Source organism: Trichoplusia ni, chromosome 3, assembly GCF_003590095.1.
Source record: "Trichoplusia ni isolate ovarian cell line Hi5 chromosome 3, tn1, whole genome shotgun sequence".
In the NCBI taxonomy this organism is placed as follows: Eukaryota; Metazoa; Arthropoda; class Insecta; order Lepidoptera; family Noctuidae; genus Trichoplusia; species Trichoplusia ni.
The window spans coordinates 8,808,944-8,830,794 of NC_039480.1; the positions used below are offsets into that span (position 1 = coordinate 8,808,944).

Genomic DNA, 21,851 nt, shown 5'->3' on the forward strand with positions numbered 1-21,851 from the left:
TGTAAAATTTCTGGGCACATTTCGATTCATGCATGTCTTTGAAAAATACTGGACCTTTGTAAATCGGTTTATGATAACAGGGCCCCGATTCTGCTATTTTACAATGGCCGATGAATGAATGGCAATTGAATTAAATTTGAAATTATTCCTATTCTCCTAAGCATTTTGCCCATACAATAATTGAAACTTAATTGTATTGACATTAAATTTGATTTTAATTTTTTCACACTGAATTTCTAATTTGTGTAGAAAAATGCTTAAAATAAAACGAAATTTGTCATTTTAAGCCAAATTTCATAAATTCATCAGCGATTTTAAATAGCAGAATTGGGGCCCTGATGTCTGCTGCTGACTGTACTACATACACATTAATAATTTAAAGCGCTTTGTTCTCGGTGCTACAAGATATTTTGTCTCATCTGTTTACCGTAGGATTAAAATAATTCGCTCCTTTTATTCACTTTAATCAAACGAGGAGGATTGTTCCGTTTAAAATATTTAGAAATGTTAAAAACAAACGTGTTTTTGTTAGCGGAGAGACTATTAACACACAAAGCCGTCTCTCACTCCTTAATATCAGTTATTTATGACATTAAGATAGTTTTCGCCGATCATCAAACCGGTTTACAAACCGGTTCCGGAACATCTTTTACTCTGAATCTGGATATAGAATAAGTACATTACCCTCTTGCGGCGCGGCGGTCGGGTAAGAGCCCCGGGGAGGTCTGGGCCCAAATTCGCCTAATTACAATGGCTGATGAATAAATAGAAATTGGATTAAATTTGTATTATTCGGTTCAGAACACTCACGGTCAATACAATGGATTTCCAATTATTGTATTGGCAAAATGTTTAAAAGAATAAGAATAATTTCAAATTTAATCCAATTGCCATTCATTCATCGGCCATTGTAAAATAGAGGAATCACGGCCCTGTTTTTCTGTGTTTAATAATTGTTTATTTAATAAATATTCTACGGTTGAGAGGTAATCTAGCAAAAAACAGGATCGCTTTGGGACTGAGTACTGACTTCCTAAACAGACTTATATTACCGTGTGAACCTAATTAAGGGGTTATGGAGGTCAAGTGTGTGTACCTAAACTTTGAAACCTTGTCGAAATTAAAATTGTAATGTAAATATACAAACAATAGTTAATTATCATTATATCTATACTAAATTACTAATACCTTTAGGTAAATGTAACTAATACATAGTATACATATAATTATTAATTAAACTATAATTTAATTTCAGGAAATATCTTAGGGTATATATCGCATCGTTCTTTTGCATCGTTTTTTAACAGAACCAAACACCAAAATAATATTGTTGGCGAGGCGAGGTAGCGAGGCCGGTTGATGACTTAGCAATTTATTGTTTTTTTTTTTTTTTTTTACTTCATTTTCCCAATCGCCCTAAAACAATTTTATGCCTTTTTAAAAATCCTACATGCGGAGTACATCGATGTTTAGGGGCTTAAAAAGGGTAAGCAATCTTAGTGTGTCGTGTTAACTAAAAAATTAAAAAATCAAATATATACCTAATAATTGATTAACTTAATACTTTTGTGTTAAACATCACATAAATGTGATAAACATCAAAATGAAGATTCTCTATTACAAATCAACATTGTTTACCTTTTTTCAAGTAGGTACCTTGCGAACGAAGTCGCGGGCAATAGTTATGCGCGCAATAAAACCATTACTGTATTGCAGTTTATGTGCGGAAAGTTTTAGTCAAATATTGTGTCCTTGTTGTGATGGGCACGAATATGCTTGAAGAAGTACTTTGTAAATCTAAACACTCTATTCTGACATAGCCTCTGGCTGTATGATGCAATGCCATCGTAGATAGAAGTAAACATGTTTTTTTTAAGTCATTGGTGCTAAACGTCCAACTTACCGGTAAGGTGCTGTAAGGGTAGAATATTATGTTGTTTAATTAAAATTAGTACCTACTTAAAATTTGCCCCAAAAGACGACGACTGCTCTAAGGATCGAATTTGCAATCGCCAGATAACTTTTTGTCGAATGTTTGACGTTTTGACAGCATTTGTGTAGAAAGTATGACGGACAGCCATATTTATTCTAAGTTAACTGTAATTGAAAAATCAGACCTAAATGAAATAGCGCGTTATTTGTCCAAACACATCATCGTTTGAACTCTTAAAAAATGTTTACACGTCGTTTTATTTAGTGCATGGAATTGTAATATTCAGCTTGATCGGGTTGGACCAAGGTTTGACATTTACAGAAAAACAAAAATTAAAATGCTACTTACCAATATAATTAATGTGCAGGTAGATACTGGGAATCAAATTATCTGATATTATTGACTTTGAAGTTCCGACAGCCTGTATTATATGTCATATTATATGTAATATGATATTAAGAGAAACTACTCAAGTTTCCGAAACTTACGGGTACATTTCGTAGTAAAAATGCACAGAAAACATTAAAAAATATAAATAACGAATAAAAAATAATAATGCTCTTATTAAAATGCGTTCTACGCAAAAACTGGTTTGCGCATTGTAGGTCAATATTGCGATTACGGTAGCGAGAATTATAGTTATGTTATGTCACTTATTATCAAAATTCTGAGCCTATCGAATAACGATCACAAATATAAGACAGGTAGTCTTATAGTTCGTAAATTAGTACTTGCCCATATTATTAGCCTGTAGTTTATAATAGCTGTTTTTTTTATAATATAGCTTTTGTTTCTTTACATCGATTTACGGATTTAAAGAATTTAATCCTTGTGTCGCGAAAGTTTGTGAAACCCCTCAAAAACATTCAAGTCACATGCAAAAAGACACCAGGCTCTGGTCAAACATTCTTAGATAATAACACAAACTCTTCTACCTACTACGTGGGGATCGAACCCGTGATACTTCGCGATCAGTGGGTTTCGCGTTGTGACCTCAACCACTCTACTACAGTAGCGTAGGTAATATACATAATCTATTGTGACTCTACTATCCGTGTAGTATGTAATCATCACAAGTAATCACAACTCCGCAATACCTTTTAAAATCTCAGTTGTGTAAAGGTCAATTCGCCCTTATGCTCACCATAATTACCGGCTTCGCAACAAAGTTTTCTTATTAATTAATTAGACCATAGTTCCATTTGCACATTATGTGAGTAAACTACATAGGTACCTACACTTAATTTTATGAAAACGAAATAACTTATTTGCATTAGTACGAAACAGTTGCCATTGTTGCTATATATTTCTTTCTTGACTACAAATATTGACGATTGTATTTCCAGTCTCTAAAATGGCGGGAGAAGTGGGGCATCGACACGACACTTCATACTTGGCAAGCCCCAGAAGTATTAGAAAAGCATTTCCCTAGCGGCAGCACTGGATTTGACAAAGAAGGTTCACCAGGTCAGTAAAACTTTTTAGAGAGAGCCACTTACAAAATCTATATTGCTTATATCTATGGTTGCACTAATTACAAAGTAAAAGGATTTTAGAATTTCCGTGTCTGAGTTAAAGAATGACTTTATTACCTTTGATTAAATCGTTGTTTTTTATAGGTTTTCCTAGTAATTACATACAATACAATAAGATTTTATAACAAGTGCAGCGATAAAACATTACATTGTGAGCACTGAACAATTATGTATGATGTGACTACAACTAATTTTTTAATTGTTATATACCTACGTGTGTCGATTTCACCACAGAGCACTTGGGTCATTGTCACTGCCATTCACATGTCACTTATGATTCGCAGACAATCGGTGTATCCCATGTTTCCACATAGGACCTTGGCCATGACATCCAATTTACGTTTATGAATTACGAAAGTTGGAAAAAATTGTTTACTTAAATAAGATTTGTGTAGTTTTCTGATGGTGATTATAAATTTACCATTTTCTTAACACAGAGAGGTAATGAGTCAGGGTTCAGTCCCCAAAAATTTCATTCTGAGAACAGCTCCCATGTCTTTATTCCCGAATTCACCATCCGCAGTACTTATTTAGAGTTTGCCCTGTTTCCAGTAATCATCGTTCCATTCATGGGGCTGGACGTGTGGGGCCTGCTCCACTCCGTGACGAAGACTGACGTGATCCGCATGATCCTGAGGCACCTGGAGAACTACCTCACGATCGCCAGGAAGCAAGCTGCGGAACACGGTCCTGCTGCCCTGAAGGTAAGAGAAAGCCAGACAAAAGCAAGGAAAATTCTAAGATCTTCAGATGTTCAAAACATTTTCGATTTTTTTGGACGAGGTAGAAACTTATAAATACGCCTTAAAACTTGTTTAAATTGGTTTTTGTTTAGGGAATATTTCGCAACTGATGAACGACTACTGATGCACTGTATGGAGTAATATTACTGGCCTGTTGGTCTAGTAGTTAGTGACCCTGGCTGCTATATCGGAGGTCGTGGGTTCGATTCCCACCTAGGAAAAATGTTTCTGTGATGAGCACGATCATTTGTTCTGTGTCTGGGTGTAATTTATCTATGTTATTAGTGAGGTTGTAAGTCTGATTATCCGTTGACTAGTAGTCAACAAGCTTTGGTTAGTTTAATACTAGATGGTGTTGTGTGAAAACATTAGGCTTTTCGAAATCATACGTAAAGTTACGTGCCTGCTTGTTGATTTCAAGTCTCACGTTGAAGTAAACCATGGGTTTCGTGTTATACCTACTTATAATAAGTAACCTAACCTATATCTATGTTAAAGAAAATTATAGATTAACTTGCTTGTCAAATAAGTAGTCTTTAGCTAGTAATTACCGCTTATTTACTCATGATGCAAAACTAAATTGAGGAAAATTGTATGGACTTTGTCGATCTAACAACCCGTAAATGCAATGCAGTCACTTCTGATCTGGCTAGATAATCAAGTGCAATGGTTAACTATGATAAATATTATTTAGATAATCTTTGCTCTATGGGTCACAGATCTAACATAGTTAGGAGGAAAAATTACAATGGCAAAATGTATAAGATTAATACTAACTACTTACCCGGCGTTAAAACCTACCAATCTATTATTTCCAAGTTGGAATAAAAGACATAGATTCCGCAATTTACAATGGTCGATGAATGAATGGCAGTTGGATTAAATTTGAAACTAGGTATTCGTATTCCCTTAAGCATTTTGCCAACACAATAATTGGAAATTAATTGTATTGACCATGAGTGTTCCGCCCGTACTGAATTCGGGGCCTGGGTGTTGCTACAATATCGATATCTCTCCAGGTCACAGTAATATTCGACTTGGAGGGCTTCAACATAAAGCAGTACGCGTGGAAGCCGGCCGCCGAGATGGTGTTCACCTTGCTGCAGCTGTATGAAGCTAACTACCCGGAGATCTTGAAGATCTGCTATATTATTAATGGTAGGTCAATATAGTGGTATTTTTTTATCAAGTCCATTGACTCCCACTGCTGGGCAAAGGCCTCCCCAAACCCTTCCACGATTTTCTGTTCTGGGAATGCAGCGCCCACCAGCTTGCGCGTTAAGTTTAAGATGGTTTCGCCACCTCTTCCGTGGCCTCCGAAGGCGACGCCGTCCATGCTTAATTGTATACGTGGACTATAATATTTTTAGATTTAGCTAGGCAAGGGTCACACACTTATTTTTCTCAAAAAGACCAGGGTTTTTACCGGTGCGAACGTGAAGGTGCGAAAAATGTTGCTAATGAATCAGCTTGATTTTAATCGAGTAAAGAAGCATGACTTCATGAGCATTATCATAAGGAAAATGTAAAATATGTAATTAAATTTTAGTATCTATGTTTTAAACCCATAGATATAAGTATTACGTGCACTTAAATATTATTTAATACCTAATTATTAGTTAATTATCTGTGAGTACATACGTACTAGGTAGGTACTTATGTCACAGAAATACTTTAAAAGTTGTATCGTTGTAAAATTTAGATTTCCAAGTTTTTATTTCAAGTTAGCCGTAGCATTGATAAATGATATGATGGTCGATGGTGGTAGATAACTATAATCCCTTGGTAACGGACTCTGGCATGCTAAAAAGACGAAATATCAAACAAACCTCTTTTCTTTTTCAGCGCCAAAAGTATTCTCTCTAGCATTCTCGGTGATCAAGAAGTTTATGCACGAGTACACGATATCCAAGATCAAGATCTACAGTTCTGACGCCAAGAAGTGGCAGCCGCAGGTCCTCAGTATGGTGGACAAGGAGCAGCTGCCCCAGCACTATGGCGGGACCATGGTGGATGAGAATGGAGACCCGAGATGCGGGCTTATTGTGAGTTATAATTATTTTATTATAGTTAAGCAGGTTGTAAATTGAAAAATACATGGAAAATCGTTGAAAACATATAAGCATCTTTGACATTGCTTTCCATATAATAGGTACCTTGTTAGTAGTGAAGAAAAGATACTTTTACTAGGGCAGAAAAAGTATTCACGGTTCATATGTTGACTGTAAAATAAGCCGAAAAAAGGGCTTTCTATTCTAGGGACTACTTACTGTAAGATAATGCAGCTGTTTTTCGAAATTAACGGCCCCAAATAAAAAAATATACATTGCATTGTGCGTGTGTGAGTTATTCTGAAAACTACTTCAAGTCCTTGTTAGTAATGCTCTACATTGTGTGCAGGTGAAGCCAGGCGGTAAAGTTCCTAAGAGCTACTACAATAGTAATCCCACGGATGAGACTGACAAGGACTACAGGCGAGTCACCATCAAGACTGGAGAGAAGCACGTCGTCGACCTACTGTGTATGGACAACGACAGTGTTTTGAAGTAAGTCATACCTTCTTACTACAAACATTAGGTGGTTCTACTAGACTTGGTACTTCGGTAGCATGACCTAGTCGTTTGGTGTGGCATGGCAGGGAGACTAAAAAGTTAGCTAAAGTAGTGAAAAATATGGAAATGCTTATTGCCTGATGACAAACGTATCTACTTCCTGATGAGCTGATTGAATTGATTGAATTCCTGAAGGTTTTGACATGCCTTGACATTCCTGTTAAGGATTTCATTAGGACTACATATTATTTGATATATGTAAAATATTCATTTTGCTTTTTTTTTTCGTTCCTTGTACATTCGATTCTTCTAATTTATTGGTCAAATATGCCTTGTAAATGCATCAACAGTGTAAACCCCAGTAAAATTTACTTTTTTTCGATTGTTGATTTTTTTTTATCATTTTATTTAACGCTGTTCTTGCATAAACATAATATTTGTAAAAATTACCTATACTGTATACATTTATTTTTAAAAACATTAACTTATGGAGTTTCTTTCCGGTTCTTCTCCATAAGAGTGACAGTTTGGAACCGCGCAACTAGAGCCATCACCTTAACGTTTTGAAAGTGCCTGGAAAAGGGCCTACTTGAAAGGAAAACTTTTTCATTGATTCAGGCGATTTGATATTATATTCAGTACTTAATCCTTTTCCTTTCATTTCTCAAATCAATATTTAAGCGGAAGCAGTAAAAACAGCCTAAAAAATGTTGCGATAACCAATTATTTCCAAAAAAATGTTCTGTTTGCAGATGGGAATGTGGAGTAGACCAGCACGATATTAAGTTCATTATAAAGCGTCGTGACGAGGAAGGTAACGAGACCATCGTGCACGGCCCCCGGAAGATCACCGAGGGTCCAACTGACGTCGGGATCCTAGAAGCTTCTGGACCTGCCACATGTAAGATATATTCATATTAAGATTCGTAACAGCCTTTTATTGATCTCAGCTATATTTATCTAGACCCCGCGGTAGCGTCTCGAGCTAGGATCAAGTAACAGAGCGAGCTGCAGTACCTTGTGTATTACAGGAACTATATATATAGCCACATTTGACCCCCTCACAACTCAAAAAACTATTCCATATTGAAATTCCTTATTTACTTGGCGGTTTTACTGGCACTGTTCCGGGATTATTTTATTGCAACCAAATGTTCTTTGTAGGCAAATAATTAATAATAATGTTGTTATAAGGGCTTCAGTTTCACATATCCGTCTTCGTATAACCTAGATTGTGATTTTAAGTACATAAATCTCATTATAATAATTTATACGCCTCATACCTAAGTATACTGAATTATATCTTCCCTGTACTGTATTTACTCATGTGCTTTATCCGAAATTCTTTCCAACAGATTCAATTATATTCGACAACAAGAGCGCGTTCCTTCGCAGCAAGAAGGTGTATTACCACGTTATTATAACGGTCCCCACAAGGGACCTCAACATAAGTGATGAACCGACTTGATGAAAAATCTGTGGCAGCTTGTAGTACGTCCCTTTAACCATAAGATGTAAATAGTATAAAATTAGTTTTGCTTTGTAAAGACGTAAGTTTCTGCAATGCCGAGTATTATTAAAAAAAAAAACATCTGTTCATATCTATCTAACGTTGCTGCATGCATTGCTGTGACTTTGGACGATATTCAAAATCATGGTAGGATTAAAAATTGGTATATCATTAGCTGACCTTACATTTAAAGATAGTAATTTTGCAAGCGTTCAGAAACTGATAGATAATATTACATGACATATTTATAAATATAAAGGCCCATGCCGTAGCTGGGTGATTCTTCGGAAAAAATACACTAGTTAAGGTCATATCATTATCCTCACCAACTGGTTCACTTCACTATGATGCTTAAAATGTTTTAATTCTTACTTCATCTAATAATAGCCGTAGTACTTTACAAGCTTAGGTTAAAATAATATTAAATCAAGCAATCTGCAGTATGAAAAATTAGGTGAGGATAATGATGTTCTTAATTTGTGTTACTTTTTTCCGGAGAATCACCCAGCTACTCTTTTTGCGATGCTCTTTTTACATCAATCGCTATTAAATGCGTAGGTATACAAACCTAAATGCTATTGTTAAGACTTCTATTAAATAAATAAAGTATAAGCTAAGCATTTTACAGGAATACTTTCTTTAGAAGAACTGTTTAAATTCTTAAATAATGAATTATTAATCGTTAAGTTATATACTCAATGAATTGTTATTTTGGAAAGTTAATTTTAATCTGACAAACTACACATACCTGCTGCATATTTTACAAATTATAAATATCTAACGAAATGGATGGGTGTTATTTTATAAACATAGTTTTAAGGAATGTACTATTGTTATTTAGACCTATTTTAAAACAAACATTTTAAACAGGTTAAGGATGATATAACAAATGCTATGCATTTACAAATTGTTGGGAACATTATGAAAAGCATTTCTGTGATAGTTCAATAATGAAAGCTCTATTTTGTTATCAAAACTGTATTGCGTTTGAAAATTATTGGATATAAATTTTATCGGTTGTAAAAACGATGATGGCGTTTGAAAACCGATACCTATCCTATGTAACATGTGTTTTGAACAATAATACTTTATACGCGATTTGATATCTACATGCAAGTCAATTTGAGGTCAACGATCTTAATGTCAAACAATGTCGTGGATTTTATATCAACATAAGTCAACTTTTACATGTTTAATTATTATCATTTTTTATAAAAGTATGTTGGTTAACCTGTGATTATTTAGAACAAAGTTCAAAGTAGTGCATAGTTTTGACATTTCAAAATATACTAAGGTTTTTAAGACTCACTATTTCACTATGTTTAATATAGTTTTAAGAACTTTGAAGATAAATAAAAATTGCTCAATTATAATCTTTTTATAGAGTTATATCAGGACTGTTTTGTAATATATCTATTGTTTGCACATATTACTTGTTTCATTTAATATCTTAATCCCTACGGTACCTATGTCTGGGAATTTCAGGATAAGATAACATATCGTCAGTTTCTATTTTTAGACGTAGGTAGTTAGCAAAGGAAAAGCAATGACATAAAATTTCTGATGGCGTAATATCTAATGTTGGGACTGTGACATAATAAACAATTGCACAATAGTGTATATTTTTTTAGTGTTTTGTAAAACTTCAATTTAAATACTTTCACGACATCCCTGAGTTTAATTTAGTTGCAGAATCCTCTAACTAGTTGTCATCTAAGGACTCGTTTTACATTAACAAATAATAATTATCTTGAGCTGAATTTTGCCAATACTTACGAAAATTAAACCACCGAATGAATAATTATCAAGATTTATTAGGCGAAAAATGCCACTTACAGATAATCGTTATTATGTACAAGTTGTAAATTCATCATTATTCCTCATCTTCAACCAACATTTGCAGGAGGTCCACCTTGGTGCACTGGGTACCCTCGAGTCTCTGGACTCCCTTCCAGACAATGATTGTAGGGATGACCATGAGCTTCAGCCGAGGGTCCGTTCTGAATGGGCAGGTGGCACTCTTCCAACTGTAGACAAAATGGAAAATGAATATCAATCATTCATCACTAAATGGTTGATTGGTAGAAAATGGCTCAGGCATTATGTCCGAATTTGTACATTTCATGTATAAGAAGTATTAACCCATTTAGACCTACCGTACCATATACGGTACACTTGTTATATTTTTTTTTTGCAGGTACTCGCATAATATTTTTAATATTATTTGGTATTTATGTCGAAAAGAAGAATAGTGCTCATCGGAAAAAATACGCCAGTGCAATTGAATGCTGATAATAGTGCAGATTTATTGAACAAGTTTCGTAAATTTATTTTTTCTGCGGAGACATGGCTTCCAACAGGTAAATATACTACAATTATATAATTTATACAAATAATTTCCATCTTTTTATAAAACTAAAATACTTCTTGTTTCATTGTGACATTTGAATATCCTAATTATTTATTTATTTTTTAGTTATTTAGACATGAATAATGGTGTACCCTATTTGGTACGGTAGGACTATATGCCATTTCAATTAACTTTTTTTTGCTTTTCAGACCATTATCCCTGAATGACATCTTATCTTTATTGGAAGAGGGGGATGTTGAGACAACCGAAGGTGAAAATGATGTATTCATACTTCCGCCTGATAATGCGAATGCAGAACTGACAGACGAGGACTCTGGAGACGAAGATCAGGTCAATGTCAATAATCTACCTCCCAGCTTGCTCAGAGCGGACGCAGAGCTACGTCAACCCGCTACAGTTAGTTTGGACAACATTGGGGATCCGGACACGAATGATGAGCCCCTTCATAAAGTTTTAAAAAAATATAACTGGAGGAAACGGGATTACGAAGGCTCACTATCATTATGGCGACCTGATTACCACGTCCCTCAGGAAAAATCACCACTAGAATGGTTTTCTTTGTTTTTTTCGGAGGATGTTTTTGATTTATTGACCACTGAGACGAACAGGTACATAGGAAGAAAAAACCTTGCTGCTGATATAAAAATAGAAGAGATGAAGTGTATGATTGGTGTTCTGTTAGTAAGTGGCTATTCCTCGGTAAATAGAAGACGAATGTATTGGGAGAACTCGCCTGACGTGAAGAATGAGCTCATTGCTAGTGCTTTATCGAGAGACCGCTTTTCCTACATATTTTCAAATCTACATTGTATGGACAACCATCAGTTAGATTCTTCTGATAAATTTGCAAAAGTTCGGCCACTTATGAGCAAATTATCTGCCAAGTTTCTAGACCACTGTCCCCACAAAGAAAACCACAGTGTTGACGAAGCTATGGTGCCTTATTTTGGTCGACATGGATGTAAACAATTTATTCGTGGCAAACCCATACGGTATGGGTTCAAACTGTGGGTAGGAGCTACTGCGGGGGGCTATATAGCTTGGTTTGAGCCTTACCAAGGGGCCACTACAATTTTGAACGCCAGATATGCTGAATTAGGCCTTGGGGCTAGTGTAGTTTTGACATATTCAGATAAACTAATGAAACTTGAGCTTGGATCCAGATATCACTTATATATTGATAATTTTTTTACCGGGTTACCGTTGGTTGAAGAGTTAACAAAAAGGAATATGGGTGTAACGGGCACTATAAGAGAAAATCGAACAGGAAAATGTCCTTTGATAGCTAATAAAGAAATGAAGAAGAAGGAAAGAGGAGAGTATGATTATCGTGTTAGTGACTCCATTATAATCTGTAAATGGCATGACAACAGCATTGTTACAGTTTGCTCAAATTCAACGGGGATATTACCGTGTCATAAGGCAGAGAGATACTCACAACAACTAAAAAAGAAAATTAGTGTATCTCAGCCTCACTTGATTCAGAAGTATAACCAAAATATGGGTGGTGTCGACTTATCTGATCAAAATATTTCGTCAGTCAGAACTAGCATCCGGGGAAAAAGTGGTACATGCCCCTTATTTTGCATTGTCTTGACATGTCAGTGCAAAATGCCTGGCTACTTTATAGATACAATGGTGGCAAACAAGATTTATTGTATTTTAGACGTCGCATAGCTATATCCATAATTGAATCGAATAAGTCTCGAAGCAAGCCTGGACCTAGCCGACAATCATCTCTAACTATGGATTCCCGATTTGATGACAAGGGTCATTATATAATAAAACAGCCGATAATAAAAGAACGAGATGTGGACATTGCCACCGACAAAGCCCAGCAAGATGCATCAAATGTAATGTTGGATTGCATGTTGAATGCTTTCTTGCTTACCACACAAAATGCTAATTTAGTGTATGTTTTTCTTGTATTTTTAATAAGTTTTCATTTGCTGCGGTTTTTTTTATTCTGATTACATTTTTAAATAACTATGAACAATAAACAACTTTTTTCTCATTTTTACGGTATTTTTTCTTACTCCAAATCCTACTGTACCATATGTGGTACGGCTATTTCCCAGACCCCTTTTATTTCAGGATTTTAATTTTTTAGGTTTTCCTAATATTTAGACCCCTATCAACCTATATACTAAGAAAAAAACAAACATTTTAGAAAAAAATAGTTTCAGGACTAAATGGGTTAAGTTCTTTCAACCCATTGCATATTCACGAGTCCCAGTTTTCTGTTTCTTTTTGCACCAAGATAGAGATAAATGGAGTTTCTGTTCCATCACAGCGCCATAATCCGAACTAATGCATAAAAATAAAGTGACGTCTGTTTGTTTGTAAAAGTTCCACGATTCAAAGGATTATCGGATGCATCCAAAAGTTTCCTGAATATACGAGTATTGGAGACTGAAAATCGTAAAGTTGCGACGAATTAGTAGATTGGAGAACAAATATTTTACCGCAAGATTTTGTGGAAAGAAACTATAGAGTATGTACTTTATTTTGAGGTTAATGTTTACATGTTTGTTGGTTTTGACGTCAGTTCAGTATAATCTAATGATTTTGTTTTGACAGATCTGAATTCTTAAATTCAGGTTGTACTTAGAGGTAAATTTTATTGTTGCGTCTTGTAAGGAATAATTTGATATGTGTTAATCTAAATAACTACACATGTTTATAGTAACATATAACTCTCATATTATTCTTTTATTTTATTTTTAATTATTTATTTAGGCTAAAAAACAATTCCTGATTTCAAAAAAATACTAACATTTAGAAGTGCAGCAATTAATTGAAAGCTGTACATATGCACAGAAAAATGGCTTTAAAACACATAAAATTATGTTAATTGTCAATATGTTTTTAATTATCTTCACGAAAAAGACAGCGTGTGCTAAAAATAGACGAAAACAGTAGTCTGCTTAAAAAACAACCAGAAATAAAAACGAATGACTTATAACGTTCAATTTAAGACCAACAAAAATGTGTTGAAACTCAAAGCGGTGAGCCAAAGTCAATTAGTGCTGCAGACTTACACAGTCAATAAAAGATTAACCCGTCCGCTGGCGGGGCCTAATTGGGTGAAACACGGAATACGTGTACAAAAAGACCGCGGCAGGTAACTAGTTAAAAGAGCGAGTATTTTCTTGAAAGCCTGAAGATGGCGGTGGTTTTCTTTTGAAACTACTTTTTTTTTCTTTTTACAGGTACTAATTATAATGAGGATATCAAAATGGTTTGTCTGACTCCTGTAGTGGTCATTAACCTATAAAAAGGAATTTCCTCAATTAAAAGATTATCGATTTCAAATCCGAAAACCTAGTGGTGTCGGTCAGCTTCTCAAAGACTTTGTGGACGTGTCATTAGTTCGATCTCCGCATATGACAAACGTTTGTGTGATCCACGAACACTTGTACTGAATTTGGCCATTTTGTACATGGACTTAAATGTTTGTGAAACCCCGGCAACACGTGACTTCTTCATTCTTTTTTCATTCAGGGAGTAAATTGAAAAGATCGTTAGTATCATTAAGATAAAAAATATTTAATAAAATGTAATTCATTAAAATTGATGAATGTAATTAGTTACGCATTTTTTCATAACATAAATTAATAAAAATAATATATTCTTTATGTCTATGAGTTAGAATCAGTTTAAAGATATATTTTACAGTGAAATATTGTTCAGTATATTTATACATAAAATACAAGTTTCATTCGTCGTTAATTAGGCTCCGTCTAATTGGGGGAACTGTCGGGCAAATCTCGTGTACGATAATCGTTACTAGTTGAGGATCGAGATTTACGAGCTAATACCTAAACAAAAATAAGAACAGATAATATTTTAAATGAAATTATCGTTGTTATTCATCGATCGCTAACTGAAAAAGATGTAAGTGTAGCCAGATCTGCGTTTTTCGTCTTCTTCTTATATCGCTACTAGTTTTTTTTCTTAACACCAGCAAACTCTTAATAATTAACAAATATATTCTATTCAAGACTCTAGTATTCCGGGGTAAGTAGTCAATGAAAATTAATGAAGAACAAACGAAGGAACTTGAATTAAACTTTCCTTCTGGTTTGTATATTTTTTGTATCAACCACAGATTGAAAGAATAAATTGTTCCCTTTTTAATGCACAGCGTAACCATTAGTAATTTTACGCTTTGTATACATTACAATATTGAATAGACTTGCAAAATATAAAGGAGGTTGTAAGAATATTTACATAGACGCTTTTGTTTGTATTGTCTTGCCGACCTTTTTATTCTAGAACTGTACTATTAAATCTATTATTCTTTACTCGGTACTATGGTGTCCTGTTTCTCAAACGTTAGTCACTGAAATTACACGCTTCGTTCTACTTAAGTACGCCATAAATAATATTTACGAAAGGACCTTTCGATGATTCTTGAATAAAAAGCTAAGCTATAATGAAAAGTTGATTTCATTTACAATTTTAACATGGATTGTTCCGAAATTTTTATTACCCGGTTGAGATTGCGTAAATATTCCAAGAAAAATTAGGGTTTGATGCTAAGAGTAAACAAAATAATCATGTACACAGAATGTTGCAGGATCTAGGATCATATCACTCTAAAACTGTCTATCCGCTGGGAATCTCGTCATTAAACTAAACGGATTTCTGATTGCACGACGTAGTCATATCACTAATTACATTTCGGATCACACCATTCGGATCGCATGCATCGAGCTCCACAAATTCATTCGATACTGACAACGATTGGAATAAAATTGCGATCAACATTTCAATCAAAAAACTCTTGAGCGAGTTATTGTAAAACAACTTTGCATTGTACAGAAGAATCTTTCTGATTAATCAAAAAACACGTCAGAAGTTATTCAATTTCTAAACTTCTATTAAAAGTTGTTACAAAGATTCTTATCTATTTTTCTAGTCAACATCCAGATGAAAATCTTTTCAAGCTGTAAAATAATTTATTCTTAATATTTATCTCACTAGACTTAAATTAATTCTAGTTACGAGAAAAAGGCTTGGCGTTAATGTTGGTTAAAAACTGTTATCGTAATAGAAAAACTTGATTTTAAATTTCTTATTAATTCGACCTAAACCGCAGAGTCTGGTTCAAGATAGGGTTTAATGGAGATTATTAGAGTATTTGGGAAGACTTTGACCAATGGTGTCATATACGCATTTAAGCATAATCATGACTTGAGAAAAGAAGGACTTTCGATTCAGCAACCTCTGAACAAATTTATTTATATGGATCACCAACAAAGAATACACCTTACATGCTATACAAGGGAAAAAGAAATTACAGAGTTCTTGTGCTTCCTTAATTACAGGTGACCACATCATGCATAATAAGCCTTGTGAGCTAAATAAAATTACAGATAATATACAATCCGAAGTAAAGAGACTTTTACGAAAGTAATTATAATTTCAGACGCTTGGGCGCGATATATTTTTAGTTTAAAATAATATATGTAATTTACATATTTTCTGTTCTATCTTTGACTAGACGTCAACCTTCAGTAAAATTAAATTATGTTAAAAAGTTCAAAAATCACATTTGAATTTAAGTAACAAGTGCTAAAATAATCTAATTTGACGCTTCAAAAAACTTAGAGCTAAAATCATTATAATTCAAAATCTGGCAATGTTAAACACGAAAAGATTTTCTTACTTTAATAAAATGAACGGAAAACTCAATTAAAATTGATTTGCTCCGACAGCAAGGTTTCTTTATTCCATTTTAAATCCCTAATTCGCTTAGTCCTAAGGTCCATAAAAAATATAAAAGGGCGTAATTAAAACTTAAGTTTGTCTTCTACTATTAACGTTAATTAGAGCTTTTAAAAGCTTTCTACTTTGGCTAAAATTCCTAAAAATTCTTTATTACAAGTGATCAAATTAGTTAAATGGTCATTTTCGTTGTACATTTTTTGGGTTTCTTTTGGGGCCTGTTTATGGTTTCAGTACCCAAAAAAACGGAGCCCTGTTCGTAACCAAGCTCTGTCAAATGAAGGGTGGATGGTGGTATTTTATTTCAAGCAGTCCTAAACAGTCCTTTACAATTTATTTTGGCTAAATTGAATGTAGAGTGGCTCTTACTAGTTGCAATGAACAACATTTTATCTGCCATTTAGAACAAGCTATCAAATTTACATAATTGTGTTAGAATTTATTCAAACGTTAGTAGGCGCTAGTTCGTATTTCGACTAATCAAGTAATTGGATATTTCCATTAATTAACGAATATAGTTGACATTTTGAAAAACCTTTGACCTTAAGATTACATGACAAAAGACCCGTAACTTTACCGTGTTCAACAAATGGTCCTTTTGTTCGCGAATCGTGATCCACTCAAAATGTTGGGTCCAAATTAATTGCAAATTGGATCACGTACCATCCTAAGAATGTTGACTGAAAGAAGTCTATGAGGATGTTAGTTTACTCGAACTTCAGACAGATAAATGTGGTGACACAGTAGTTTTCATGAATAAACTAAGGAAGTCGAATTACTTCGTTAATTGTCTTTCTATTCAAGTTAAGACTTTCATTTAAGCGAACAACATAGCAAAGGCAAAAATTAATTAAATATGTGCGAGTAATTAAATACTTGTTATGCAAGAGATGGCCATTATGGCACAAAATTTAACAATTCAAACAGCTTTGGCAATAAAACAGACAACATTTCCTTCATTTCCGACAATTTTAGGAATGTTAAACCAGAGTTTAAGAACGAAAAGGGAACCAACTTCTGTGTAATATACTTTGGGTATCGGTGTCAAGGTCAAATGCTTAATTTTCCTTGCTATAAAGATCTCGAAGTATAGAATTCGTCTTTACCTTCACGCACGCTGCCGTCATTATGTCAGTTCTTGTACTAAATTCTTTTAATGAATCTAGATCTTGATTCGTCTTTCGTCTTCTAGTAAATACAAAAGACTCCATAAAAAAATTACAGCAATTGAAGACTTGATTTATAATACAACATATTCATGTGATTTCCTTCTGTGCAGCAGGTGAGTCAACCTCATATTAAACCAAAAATAATATCATTGAACTGTTTTAATTTTGTCAGTCGATAAGTAACATGTGCGTTAGGTACTTATATAAATAGGTCATATAGGTTTATCATTCGTACATACACGTAGGTGTCTTAAGGTACCTAATCTTAAATTGTTCATTAGAGAAAACTATTGTCCAAAATCAGTAGTATGAAAACAATTAAGAACAAAAAGAGCGCGTCACGAAAGGACCTGTCCTGTACTGTACCATTTACACCAAAACTATAGACTCTGCGAAAGCGAGACGACTTTTTACGCACACTAGTGCCATCTCGCTTCCCCAGTAACAACAATTCGATATTCAGAGCTAATAGTAAGCGCTAGTCTATAAACATTAAGTATTAGGGACCTCGCGAAGAAAAGTTGTTAGAACTGCGTATATTTTCTTATCTTTAAACGTGACCGGTCTTTTTTCCTACAGTTGAGAAATGTTCCTAATTTCCGCGGAATGTTGAACATCAGATACCTATTTTTACTGTTCCTTCTCTGTAAACATTTGTTTTATAAAATAATGGAATTGAGAAAATTTAATACACAACAAAAATATAAAAGGTGAATTTTTTGGCTTCGGTTTAGATAAATCTTAAGATTTACTTTGAACTTTCTGACATACTGAGATATTTCTTTTGTAAGCGCTTTTATAACAAGCCGACTTATGCGGTATATTCTGCGCTCTCGTTTTTTGCTCTCTAAAACATTCTATTTTAACGAGGTTTGGGGAATTGTATGAAAAACACACGTTATCCGATTCAGTCTTACCCAATAAGTACACAAAATTTTCTTAAGAATCGGTCAAGCCGTTTCAGAGTATTTCAATTACGTCCACTGTGACACGAGAATTTTTATATATTAGATGTGCTTGTGGAAGCTTATGACGAGACGTAGATCACTGAAGTGTATCTAAAATACGACATTCATTCACTCTAAGATTGCCAAGGGAAAAGTAATCACCTAAGTGGGACGCACTACCCAAACTCATACATCGCTAATTCTTTTATCCCTTGCCATGGTTCGCTATCCTCTATTTACCTACTATATTCGACATTTCCTTACGTATTCGTATTTAAGATACAGTTACCTTTCTGGTACTTTCAGGTACCGGGGCTGGCTCTAGCCAAAGAAGTACCATGAAAAAATAATTTCGTTACGATCTTCGACGCTCGACTAAAGGTCGAACGTTTCACTGAATATTTCGATTCAGTATTAAAATAAGAACGTATCATACAGTCCGCTTACGTGTATATCTATAAAATATGTAAATATATAAAAAGGAGTTTGTAAAGAAAAGTTCAAGAAAAATTCTGAGTACTTCTGTTTATTTGGTGCTTTTACGAGCGCTGTAAGTGTCCAATTTCAGTTAGAGTGAAAAAAATGTTGTGTATTCTACCGTTTTGAGGTTGGCAAAGTATAAACCAGGAAGTTTGGGCATTTTATGTATCTTCAAGTAGTTTTTATATATGTGGTTAAGTAGTGACGTAAATTATACTCGTATACGTTCTTGCCCTATGGTCTTACTATCTGCGTAGCAGCTTTCAATTTTAGGTTATCGTAACAAAATTGTAAACACAGAACAGTGAATACCATTCAGCAATCTAATTCCATTTTGAATAGCTATAATGTCATTGTTAATATCACTACGTTACTACGAGTATAATATCACCTATATTTTATTATATATCGTCAATCAAATTCATATCCATTGCTCGTCAAATACTGGAGAATTCTACCAATAATATTTGTTCTACATTCAAGAATAGCGTATTCTTGGGAAGTGTGAAAATGTGATATTTAGTGAGAACAAAATATTTAGGTAAATGCTGAGTGACGAGCCCTATTTCAGCAAGCACGCTGTGTCACATTTTGTGTGAAGTAAATTCGTGTTATAATATGATGTCAGGACTGTACTTCTCACTAGATTTAAAAAGTAAACACTAAAGGCAATCTGATTTGATGCGATGATCAATCAAACTCTAAGCGATAAATAAATTATGAAAAATCTGTGTACAAAATTTTTTCTAAATGTTTTTAGGTGGTTTTTAGGTGAAAGCCTAACAAACATCCGTCTATAATATATAATAATAATAATATCCTGGGACAACTCACACACGGTTATCTGATCCCAAGCTAAGCAGAGCTTGTGTTATGGTAACCAGACAACTGATAAACTTACTTATATATTTCTAAATACCTACATATTATAGATAAATTACACCCAGACACCAGAACAAATGATCATGCTCATCACACAACATTTGTCCTGGGCGGGAATCGAACCCACGACCTGCGGTATAGCAGTCAGGGTCACTAACCACTAGACCAACAGGCCCGTCAATATGTTCAAACCATTGATGTAGTACCAGTTATATGCACATACAAAACCCCAAGTCCCAATAGGTATTCGGCCACATAAAGCTTCTGTCAGAAGCTAATAATAAAACAATATTCCAAAACGAAAATAATATTTCACTTTAGCATTCATTTCGTGTCTGTAAAAACCGTATTAGCTCTGAAACCGTCCTTAACCTATTTACGTACGCCAATGCTGTCTTCAATTTACTTTTAATACGTAACGTGCGTGAATCGCGTTCGTGACGTCATGACATACCTATAGTACGTACAGTTTACGTTCAGACCTATGTAAGAGCTTATAAAAATGTTATTTATTTATAAAAAGGTGTATTTGTTTTGCAAAGAGTTCGTTATTTTTGCGTGAAATTTATTTAGTTTAGTAAGTACTGGAATGTTTTCAGGTTGTGTGTTGTTATTTATTGCTTGGGGTTTTGTTAATTGGAACATACTTGGATTAAATATCTTTTTATGTGCTCTATTGTGTTTGGCATAAATATTTATTATACAAACCTGGATTCCAAGTATTGGAATCTGAAATCGCCACCCTTCAAATGACCTAGCGTGACGGTCATGCTCAAACCTTCTTTATATGGAAAGAGGTCTTTACCATGTTCTACATATGTTTGCGTGTGTTATTATTATTACACAAGTAACACAAAAATCAAAATATAGTTTATCATATAAACAAAAAAGGAATACCTCCAAATCTATCGGAATACTCACGGGTAATACATGGTTTAATTCATCCCGATCACCGACAATTGCGTAGGGTTGGCAGTAACCCCCAATCTATCCCCTACTGGCCCCCATGGGTGCAGCAATGATATCGTTCCGGTAGACCTCACTCGTCTTGAGGGCATAGACAGGGGCTGTTTTATTGTGCCCTAATTAACCCCCGTTCGAATTACCGTGTGATTAAAATTTTGGGATAGTATTTTGTTTTTAGCTTTTGTCGTCACTATAAAGATATGGAGCGTCGATATAGTTGGTTTTGTTCAATTTTGGCTATTTTTAATGCTTGTGAACGTTATTGTTTTTGAAGACTACTATGTAATAGTATATTATGATACCTACACAAAATAAAAACAGTCACTATCAAAACATATGAGTACATCATAATATGAACACTAAAGAAAAAAATTAAAACGAACATACATTAATTAATAACATACAGATAGCGTACTGTTGATCAATATGTGTGCTCACACTTTTTTGTAATAGCTAAATTATTTCTATATGTGAAGAAATATATTTATATAAGTGGCTTTTTGTTAACTTGACTGTGTCCATTCTAAATGTGTTTAGCTATAAGTCTCCCATGCTGTATTAAATAAATAAATAAATAAAAAGAGGGTATAAATAATGAAGAAGAACTTTTCTACTTTAAGAGAGTTTTTACGAGTTCAGAAAAGAGGTTTTTAGATGCAGCCCTGCAATAAATCATCAAGGCTTATCTAAGTAACTAGATCAAAGAGCGCAACAATCATGTACATAATTTATGCGTAAACAACTTTTGTTTTGGCAAACGCAACTTTTTGTTACACAAGTTGCGTTTTGCTAAACAAAGCGATATATTATCTTCATAAATGATTATTTATTAAACAAACTTACTAAGTATATCTACTCATACAGCTTTAGCAAACGCAACTTATCACTTAACGTTAGTGAGTCTGATGAAAACTTATTATCTTGAGAAACAAACAATGGCTGAATGAAAAGCGTAAAAAACAGGCGAAAGGAAAAACGAGCATATAAGTAATAACGATAAATAATCTTCCTTTTTGTTGGCATAGCAATG

The 21,851-nt window shown here is 34.1% G+C and overlaps 1 protein-coding gene across 1 annotated transcript in view; it reads left to right on the forward strand.

Moving 5' to 3' along the window:
• LOC113508700 (SEC14-like protein 2) overlaps positions 1-8,231 on the forward strand; it is a 37,302-nt gene extending 29,071 nt beyond the window's left edge. Inside the window, exons 4-10 of the mRNA XM_026891785.1 lie at positions 3,280-3,400; positions 4,021-4,172; positions 5,231-5,369; positions 6,057-6,256; positions 6,612-6,757; positions 7,516-7,664; positions 8,119-8,231. Coding sequence (XP_026747586.1) covers positions 3,280-3,400; positions 4,021-4,172; positions 5,231-5,369; positions 6,057-6,256; positions 6,612-6,757; positions 7,516-7,664; positions 8,119-8,231 — 1,020 coding nt within the window. The remainder of the gene's footprint in view (positions 1-3,279; positions 3,401-4,020; positions 4,173-5,230; positions 5,370-6,056; positions 6,257-6,611; positions 6,758-7,515; positions 7,665-8,118) is intronic.
• Positions 8,232-21,851: the final 13,620 nt, after the last annotated feature.